The sequence below is a fragment of the Drosophila suzukii genome, chromosome 2R, assembly GCF_043229965.1.
Source record: "Drosophila suzukii chromosome 2R, CBGP_Dsuzu_IsoJpt1.0, whole genome shotgun sequence".
NCBI lineage: Eukaryota > Metazoa > Arthropoda > Insecta > Diptera > Drosophilidae > Drosophila > Drosophila suzukii.
In genome coordinates, this window is record NC_092081.1 from 10,898,176 (window position 1) to 10,908,941 (window position 10,766).

At 43.2% G+C, this 10,766-nt stretch overlaps 1 protein-coding gene across 1 annotated transcript; it reads left to right on the plus strand.

Moving 5' to 3' along the window:
- Window positions 1-9,478: 9,478 nt before the first annotated feature.
- LOC108008158 (uncharacterized) lies at window positions 9,479-10,512 on the plus strand. The gene is made up of 2 exons (XM_017071947.4): window positions 9,479-9,705; window positions 9,762-10,512. The coding sequence occupies exons 1-2, from the start codon at window positions 9,675-9,677 to the stop codon at window positions 10,421-10,423; spliced, it is 693 nt and encodes a 230-aa protein (XP_016927436.3). The 5' UTR covers window positions 9,479-9,674; the 3' UTR covers window positions 10,424-10,512.
- The last annotated feature ends 254 nt before the right edge of the window (window positions 10,513-10,766 follow it).

Consider the following 10,766-nt stretch of genomic DNA (forward strand, 5'->3'; position numbering starts at 1 on the left):
CATAATGGCACTGCCACTCCCCCACATCGAAATCCGCCCGCAATGAGTGGGCGGCATTTCGGTATCATTTTTATTGCTCCTTGTGGCGGAGCTAAAGCGATTTGGTAACATTCAAGGTGGTGTGCCGGCAGAGCAGCCCGTTCAGCTATGGTATTGAAAAAAACCCTGATTCTATGTTCTTGATGCATAAAAAGTCTTAATAAAATTAATAAAATATTATGCATCTTTGGATAAAAATTATTTAATTGCTCTTAGTTTTACTGGTTTCAAGCTACTACAAACTCGTGAGCTTAAAAGACTTACGATTTTTATTTCTTACACAATTTGCAAAGAGTACTTTTTTTAACCGCTTAAATATGACAAAAACCATCGATAGCTTTAATCTAAACTAATAAAAATTGGAATAGTAAAATATAAAAAATAAATAGTGAAATATTTAAATAAATGTGGAAGATATAGTTATTAAATAAAATATTTTTCTAAGTGATGGCTATTAATATTCAAAACAAAATTCCATATAAACTTTTACAAAATCTAAAAAAACGTGGGTGCTAGTGTGGGTGTGGCTCCCTACTGCCCTTGCGCAGCGCAAGAATCTCTAGAATCTGCAACTTTGCAACTGAAATGGATGAATATCAAATAACAAGTATCTTAATCAACTAAGAGTGTATTAAAATTTAAGGATTTTATTCGGAAACATTTCTATTTTGTTATATTTTTCCTTCCGTCAGCTGTTAAATTCGCGACAACACTGAGTGGATCAGTCACCCCGACCCAAGGAGCTTTTCCTGGCGTGCTGATTTCTCAGGTGGTCGCTTTCGCACATGTATTTACATTCACAATGCGGGTTGGGATGAGGTGGGCTGAGCTGAGGAGCCCTCTAGATGGGGTTCCCCCATCGACTTTCTGGTGACTTGCTGCTGCTGCTGCTGCTGCCTTCGCCTTCTTCTTCTCCACATTTCACCCGGAATTTTCCCCAACGTATTGCCCCGAATGGCATTGTACTCCGTCTTCAGCCCTTCATGCTGCCATGTTCCATGTTCCGTGTTCATGCTCATGTTCATGGACAAACATTACTTGCATCTTTGATTAAGGCCATGGAACTATGAAGCACTCGAAAGTTGTTCAACAATTAAAAGTGTTCGAGCTGTTGGTCTGAAGAGCGAGGAGAACTTTTCAACTGGCGCCCAATCGCTCTGGGGATTGGGCATCTCACACGGGCGTTTCTCAAGTGTCTGAGGACCACAAACTTTAATTGCATGTCCAGCTCAAAGTGCGGACAATTGGCAGTAGGAGCAATCTGGCAAAGTTTGTCAGTTTGCCAGACAGTCCGCTAAGCCATGGCTTCTCCGCCAGAGATGACAGCCTAATCTGCATGGAAGAGGATCTGGTCTTTGGTTCCTTCGCTCCTGCAGACTTATCAAGTGACGGAAAGCTTGCTATTAGCATATTATTGCGAATTTTAAAGAGCCAAAGCCCTATCTATCAATCCAACCTGTCAAATATTGAGGCCACTATGCGCACTTACTCGGATTAGTCCATTGATTGACAGCCAGGTTCCTAATTTAATTTACCAGAGTGTGCAGATGGCATACATAGTTAATAGGATAATTTTAGATCGATTGGGTTACCGTTTTTAGTGAAATAAATCTTTGTTTAAAGAAATGATATAAGCTTTGAGTTTATCTAAATACCTGAATTATATAGTAACAATTTTAAAGTAATTAACCTATACTCAATTAAAAGGAATACACAAATAAAAGGCTAATGAGCTTCACATAGTCTAAATATCAACTCCAGTTTTTGTTAGTTTTTTATGCTTTTGGTAAGCCATCAATTGCACTTGATACTGGGAATTTTTAATAGTCCAGCGCTGGCATGGAAAGCAGAAAGGCAAAGGAAATTAGATTTATGGGAACTTCATTCTCATTAGTTTTTATTAGTTTGCTCCTTGGTTCTGGTTTCTCAGTTTGATGGAGAACGAGCATCGCCATCACTTTGGCACTTAACATATTGTCCTAATTCGTTTCATTGCTGACATCTCTTTATCGTGTGATTCATTCTGGTTTGCCTTTGGCTATGGCTATGGCTTTTCCAGATCTCTTTCCCTTGCCCGAAATCCCTGGCCCACTTTATCTCAAGTTTATCTCAATTTGAGGAAAGAAACCCTGGGTCTACGGAGCATTTGGCATGCACTCCTCGAGCACACTAATCGCTTTGTCTGGACTCCTGCCTTGGCTTTGGTAATGCCTGCGGGCCATTTTCGCAAAATCCTTAGTCACTGTGCCACCGCCACGCCCACCTAGACATCCCTGCCCGCCCACGCCCACTGGGGATCTGTGGAAATTTGCCAGCTCATCATTTGTGCAGGGCTGTGTAATTAAAGGCGCTCGAAAAACTCGACCACAGAGGGGTATCCTGGCCTGGGTTGGGTTGGTGAATCTGAGTGAGTTGCTATTCCTGGGACTGCCTTTTCATGTTGATTATGCTAATTTCAAGTCGAAGCTGAACACGAAAACCAGTGAACACGACCACTCGCACTCCGGGTCCGCTTTGAACCGGATCTCCCTCACAAAGGACCTCGCCTTAGTCCTTGGCGCTCCACTTCCGTCGCATATCCTGCCGCAGGCTAGCCAAGTTGATGACTACCAAGGAGCAGACGAATCGCTTCGCCTGGCACTCTTAATGAAAAAATGCTGCATAATCTTGGCCAGCTTTAGCATGTTCCTTTTACACAGGGAAAAGTTAATTGATCGTTGTGGAAGTGAAAAGATCATTTTTGATTCGATTTGATTAAAAATGTATTTGAATATTAAGTGCAAAATGCAATTTAGTGATCATATAATTTGTTAACGCTCCATTCATACGGATCCTTAAGTGGTTACCAATTTAATTTAATCATAATTAAGTTAAACTTTAATCCAACTATGGATCTACTCAAAACAAGGGAGAACGCTATAGTCGAGTACCTCGACTATCAGATACCCGTTACTCAGTTATATGGAGATATGCAAGCAGCAAAGCAAGATTAAAATGCGCCACCTACCGGCGGTATACAGATTTAAGCGTTATGGGCGTTAGAGTGGGCGTGGCAAATTTTTGATCAATCGATAGGTATTGACGAGACCAATACATTTCAGTTAAAATTTTTTATCTAGCATGAAAATTGTGGGCGTCACAGGGTTTTGCGGTTTGTGGGCGTTAAAGTGGGCGTGGCAAACATTTTTTTGGGTCAATCGATAGGTATTGATGAGAACATTACATTTCAGTTAAAATTTTCTATCTAGCATCAAAACTGTAGGAGCCACAGTTTTGGGCGGTTTGTGGGCGTTAGAGTGGGCGTGGCAGTCTACTGAAACAAACTTGCGCTGCGTAGGAAGCTCAGGAATCTGCACGCCAAATCTCAATAGCCTAGCTCCCATAGTTTCCGAGATCTCAGCGTTCATCCGGACAGACGGACAGACGGACAGACGGACAGACGGACATGGCTAGATCGACTCGGCTAGTGATCCTGATCAAGAATATATATACTTTATGGGGTCGGAAACGCTTCCTTCTGCCTGTTACATACTTTCCGACGAATCTAGTATACCCTTTTACTCTACGAGTAACGGGTATAAAAATGGAACCCAAAAAATCACCTATAAGGATCAATTTGATATTCACATGGTACTTTAATTATATATCCTTTACCTCTCTTTTGAAGATTCTCTCAAAACGAAAAACCAAGAAAAGAGCGAGATAGCTCCTAAAAGTACTCGGGGCAAAACAGAGACAGCAATGTTCGAAACTCTCTGAAATAGAAAAAGAGAGCAAAAAGCAAGATGGCGAACGTCTATATGGAGTTGATACTGAATTTCATCAAAATGATCATCATATTTTATGAATCATTAGAAATGATCGTGGGAAAAGTTTTAAATATTATTTCACATATAATCAGAAACCTACTGATAATATATAATTAAAGCTTCTTAGTGGTAGTAAGACTTCTTAGTGTAATTGATTTGTCTTTTAATATTATTCACCTATCAAATATTTATAGTACTCACTTAACCTTCATCTTTATAACTATTTCTGATTTGAATATACATTTAAAGTCATGATTTTTTCCAGTATATCCTGTACACGTGTTATTCTTGTTGCCCCGGCGTAATTAAAGCCTTGGCAAGTGGGGGCAAATGGGCTCCTTTCAGGATTGCTCGGGTTACTACGAGGCACTTCACAGCTCTGGCCATTAACTCCACACTTCGATGGCTAAGCACAAAGCAGGGGGAGGGCAAACCCAAAAGGGTGAGACGCCAAAAAGCGACTGTGAAATATTCGCAGCTGACAGTTTTGAAAAATGAAAGCTGAGAGGGCGCAGGGCGGAGGGTGGCGGCGGTAAGGGGGGCGTGGCACAAGCCATAAAGATCCAGTGGCAGTTTCAGCGGAAACGGAAGCGTTCGGCTCGTGCGAATATTGCAAATGTGGCGGAAAATATGGCGTCAGTCAAAAGTCAGCGCAGCGCGTTTAATGCCCGCGACAGCAAATAAATTGCATTTCCACTGCAGCAGCCAAGTGCAGGGGAAAAAGGAAGCAGGAGGAACGAAAGAAAGAATGGCCACCGGGGAGAGAAAGCGAAGAATGCAGCCGGGGGGAAAGGAAATGCGCACAGAAAGAAGTAAATGGGAAATGTGAAATGTGAAAAGCAATTTCAATCTAGCGACGCCACCCGCAGAGCTTCAAAGGTGCGAAAGGCAGCCAAATCGCGCATCCGCCCGAGTGGCCCTGCAGTTGGCAGATCCGCATTCCCATTACCATCCACATCCATTTTATACCACTTCCCTTTAAGGCGGGCTTAATTACTCCTCTGCCGCCGTTCCAGTTGGCTACGCAGGGCCCTCCGCCCCCCGAAAATGTCTATGGGTATCCTAAATTAAGTTGTTATCCAGTGGAAAAATATGCAAATTGTTTTTGGCTCATGTCAGACATAAACTTTTTTATGGCCCAGTGACATGTAATAGTAAGCCCCCCAGCTCCTGCCTCTAATCCCTAACCCCCTAGCCACCCCATTTGTCTGGCCAACACTTTCGTCTGCCGCCAAAATAAGGAAAATAAAAAAAAAACAGTATAATGAAACCCCCCGAAAAACAACAACTCAAATTCATTTGCCTCCCCTTTTTTGGGTGAGTGTGTGCGAATTGTTTGGCAGTGCGCGTCAGTGGGTGTATCGATGTGTGTTCACGTTTGTGCACTCTCCGTGTTTCCAGAATCAGATAACACTTAGCTCAACCCGTGGAAACCCAACGCCAGTGCAATTTTCCGGCTAAAGGCGGAGATTTGCCGCCACACGTTGTAGAATAATTGCGAATCATAAATATGAGGCACGGCGTCCTCGACATTATTTAGAGGCAAACAGCGGGCCATAACTCTTCCTCCCCCTTTGGCGTTTATGGCCTGTTGATTTCGCAGAGTGCAGCTAACAGTTAATTAAGACATTCAAGCCCTGTTCCACCTCACCAACCCCACCCACTGCGCCATCCAGCGACTCATTCACGCCGAACTCTGCCCCGGATCATCGCGTGTCTGCAACGTGGCGTAGAGAAAGTCGGGGGAGGGGGTTGCAGCTGGCCGGGAGAAAGACTTTCCATGTTCCATGGACTCTCCACACACCTTATACCCCCGAAAACCCCACAAGGACCCGGGTTACAAGCTTCTAATTGAGCGTGCACTGGGCGCTTCTAATTATCGCACGGAGCGAACAGTTTCCCATTTCCCATTTCGATCCTTTGACGCCATTGTTCCCCTTTTCCCTTTTCCAGGACCCTTCATCTCGTTTGTTGTTTATGGCAAATGGCCTGCGACATTCGGCGAAAGGCTCAGCCGAAACATGAACTAAGTTGTTTGGCGTCTGCGATAAAGTTTAAAGTTGCTCTGGGCCTGCGGTTGGGGATCGTACTCCCCACTTACCTATCCACCCACTGAACTCTCCATCCATAGACCCATCCATCCATCCTAACTTCATTACCCAGCACGGAGCTCGTGTGTATGTGCAAATTTCCTGTTCTGCTTTTTACGGCGGCACGTAATCAAATTAAGCAATTACTGCTCGGCGTTCTGCCCCTCCTCCGCCCACCGCATCCACATCCACATCCCCATTTACATCCACATCCCCTTGATTGCGGGGCAACTTCAAGGGAAAATTACCAGCTGGAAGGGCTCTGCAATCATAACGGTAAACGCTGCCCAGGCAAAGGGATTTGGAACTCGAGAACTGCAGAACTCCAGAACACCAGAACAAGTGGCAATCACTCCAGCACCCACCCTGCAACAAAAGGACATCCCATATCCTGGCTAAGCCACAGAGATGCCTGGTACTCGAACTTCGAAAGGGGAGATACATTTAAGTGGGTGGGGGTGGTTCCAAAGTGGGTTGAGACATTCCTCACTACCCCTTCTCCCCCAAAATTAGAATGATAATCGCTTGGTTTATGGCCAATTAATCAAACCCCCCAAAGTCGCTATATCCAATAAGGAGGATACACTTTCCATGGGCACTACGCGTTTTCACAGCCGCTCCCTTAACGGCTCCTAAACAAACATACCAAACATGACTTTGGCCACTTTCCAATTGGACAAAGGCCCGTCTGTAACCGATATATTTACGATTCTAGGGGTTCCCAAGGAACCACCATGTTGTCAATTAATTATATTGAATGCAAACCGAAGGTGGAGTGAGGACTCTTGTGTCCTTGGCCTTGGTCATCATCATTCCCTTGGTAGCCACATCCTTTGTATCCTTTGCCTAATCGCTCGGTCGTAAAGCTCCGAATGCGAATGTCCCTAATTATAACTGACCACGCAGCAGTGCAATTCGCTTGCCTTTGCTCCTGTTTCTGTTTCTGTTTCCATTTCTACATTTCAACATTTCCTTTGGAGTTCCGTGAGCAAAAGAACTCCCCCACTGACCTAATGAGCCATTTAGCCAATTGGGGTTAATGTCCACACCCGCAGGAGCCAAGAAGGGGGCGTGGTGCCGCCCACGACGTGAACTCAGCTGAAGTCAACTTGTGCGCGTCGCCTTGATGAATTTTTGAAAAGGCTTTGAACAAACTTTCAGCCAGGATCACTTTGGACGGCAGTACACATAGTAACGAAACACACCGGAATTGTGCGGAAGAAGACTATTTAAAAAACATTTGTTATACCTTTTTTTTTTAAAGAAATGGCTAAAATTCAAGAAAATATATTTCTCTGCAAAAAAATTTAATTTGTAGCCGGCAGATTTGTTCATAAATATACCGATTGTCCCTATGGCTTTTTGTATCGGATTACTATATCATAAAGCTACCAAAGAAAGGATCAGTACGCTCATGCTAAAATAGTACGAAAACCACTAGACATATAAGCTATTAAATTAATATATAACAATATTTTAATATTTTTGTACTTATTTTTTATATCCCAAATATCAAAGAAGGGTATACAAACTTCGGCTTACTGAATATAGCATTCTTTCTTGTTATTTACGATGTTTTATATCAGAAATTTCAAATGTTGAAGGTGCGATCGTCACGACTTCTTACCTCGTTAGCCGGGGCTTTTCTCTTATAAATATATCAACCCGATTACCGACTTAGAACTTCCTCCTCATGATTTCCTTCTTTCCATTGTTTCCTGAATTCGCCTCTTCATTTTCATATTGTCGTTGTTTACGGCCAAACATTTTGGTCACGTGCCGAGGACGTGAGGATTTTTAGGCAACTTTTCGACGTGGTGTAGAAGTTTTTTTCCTAGGATGTAAAGGGGAAAAGTGGGGAAAGTGTGGAGAGTGTGTCCTGGGGGCCTGGTTAAGTGCATTGTTTTACTGCTGATGACTGCAGCAATCGATGGCTGTATTCTGTTGACTCAGTGCGTCTGTTCAGAACCATATCGTTGTACCATCTCCCCTGTTGTTGCGAATTACGAAATCTTCTGACATTTGTAAGCCTGCGTGGTGATGCGTGAGGTGCAATGCCACATCCCCTGAATCGTCTGATACAGCTTAGTCCTTGTCCAACTCGACAGGACACAAAAGCAGCTCTCGGATGTTCCCAATTGAGTTCTCAATTTACAGGGGCATGGTATTAAGTGAAAGGGCAGTGGAGATGCAAATGCAATTCGAACGCTTTTGATTTCAATTTGTCATTGGTTTCGGTTCGTAAACGGATTCGGGGTCAGTGCCATTTGCTCCACCCACTCCACGCCATTCTCTCAACCCATCTGACAGTTCATGAAACTGTAATTGGAGGTCCCTGCAGATGATTCTGTCAGTTCACGGAGGTCTCTTCAGGGGAGTTTTTTTTGGCACTGCATTTTCTATAAGGAAAACCCGCACTGAGTTGACACATTTCCCCCTAGAATGCACCACCCCAGAGTTATCCTTGCACCATGGTAACTTAAATATTAAATATTGGTCCGCAATATTGAAACAGTACCCACTGCAATATCCCTGGGGCAGTTGACAAGTGTGCATTTTTGCTTAAGCGTGGCTATCCCAAGGGTTGTCGTGAACTCTTGTTCACTTTTTATATCTTCCCTTTGTAACACATTGGTCTTAATTAGGCTGAGAAGTCTTGTCTTGTCCCTGGAACATATATTGAATATCTTATCCATATATTTTCCAATACATTTCCCTGTGAGTTGTGCGGAATCATCTGAGATTCAAATCTTACTGCTAAAAAGGGAACCCTCGTCTGAGTCCGTCCGTATCCTGTATCCTGTATCCTGCCTCCTGGTGTTATCCTTCAACCGTGACATCATCCCCTTTCTGCCCCCTTACTCTCCGTCTGCCCCACTTTACGATCGAATGCTAATAAAGTCGTCTGCCAACTTGCATAATTCAATTACATCCGGTGTAGACTCATAAAACTAAATCCAAGAAAAACAAAAGCGTCGTGCTTCATTTACTCTAGGCCCACTCCCAGGATGAGAGGATTTTCCAAACAGTCCCCATTTTCAGACTAGAAACACATGCAAGCGGCTGAGCGCAATAAAATCTTTCACCAAAGAAGTTTGGCATGTCCTCCCATTCCACATAATACCATCCGTTCTATAGTATAAAACTGGATGGTTGTTGATGTTCGATAGTTGCTGTGGTTGGCCCATCCCATGAAACTTTCCCGTCACCTTCGACACCCCGGAGGCGCAGTTTTGCATGGAAAGCCAATGGCCAACAATTTGCAGAACCGACTTTTTCGGAACACTAAAACTTTGATTTCAGTTTAACTTGGCCATAATAATATCCTTACTTGTTGGAAATGGGGCTATAAAGTATCTATGCATCCTTTAGTTGCCAACTTAGTTAAATTTTCAGTTGCATTTCCCTTTGTTTCGATGAAACAACTTGCAACACTTTTTATGGGTTGTCACCTTTCCAAAGTAGGGTTTCATGCTGATCCAAAAATATTATATATTTTTGGGCAGCCCTGGGCTCTGTCATTGACAGCTGTGAGGAAAAAAAAGGGAGACAGCCCAATTCAGCTTTTAAAAGGCTGGACAAAGTTTTTATTAAATTCAAATTGCAGCTTCAGATAAGTTAAAATTGCTTTAAATTGGTTGTCTGCAGTTTCCGTAAGCTAAGTGGAAATCTTGGCAACTTGGGCTTTAGACATCATAACTCTCCCTACTAAGGCAAAGTGGATAAGTCTTTAGGCATGTCTGGGCAACTAAATAGCGGCGTTAAAGGTAGGCTAAATACACCTGAAAATGATAATAAACTTTAAGACTTTGCTCCTTTTTAGACAATGGGACAGATATTACCAGACTCGTCCGTCTTATCCACATTGAGCACAGCTACAACTATGTTCCTCCTGATGAATCCTTTGTAACTAAATCTCAATTGCCACCCAAACGGACTTTACGCCAGATGGTTTGTTCTTTGCATGATAGCATAAGTCCCGGGCAGTTAGGTCAACTTTCTGTGGCGGATTTGAAGGAGCATATTCGTAGGGCAGATGTGATTCTGAGACGATTGCGTCGATTTCTGGCCAGTAATCACAGATTCATTGACTTTAGTCCATTGCCTCGATTGCAGGAGGCAATTGTGGAGCATTTGGCGGAGGAGATGAGCTGCTCCACCAGATTTTATAATTGTGCAGATGGAAGGAGGTACTTGGTTGCCTATAGGCCGGGAATCGAACCCAATCCCCTCGAGCTGAGGGCTCGCGAAGGCGACTTTAACTGGGGTCTGGAGGTTGATCCTGTGGATGAGGCGACAGAGCAGACCAGGATCTCCTTTCACAAGAAGAAACTCTACTTGGAGGAGAAATCCCATTTGGAGAACCGCCAGCTGGCTGAGTATTCCTGCCGTTTGGGCCGGAAAATTCTCGAGGAGTTCAATTCCAACAGCCAGTCAATCTGGCAGCGTAAGCGATGCAAACAAAAAAGCAAGAAGATCATATAGTCATAAGATATATTATTAGGTTAGGTATTCGGTTTGAAATTATCTACATCTTGCTTAATAAAAATATTTTTCAAGTGTCTTAAAAGAAATAAGGCAGTAATAAAAGAAACTCAGAAATGTGGCAGTGGCATTGATGGATGGCCATTTAGCATTCTCAATTCCAATCAAGATGGTGTTAAAGACTTTTTTAATTTAACAGCCAGTCAACTGCTGCAGATGCACTTGATTCTGGGAATAGCAAAGTGGTAGTCAGTGTTGTTTCTTTTCGGGGCGAATACTTTTTCAACTCCCTTACTTACTATTTGGATAATACAATGTCTTGCAACTCTCTGCCAAATCTCAA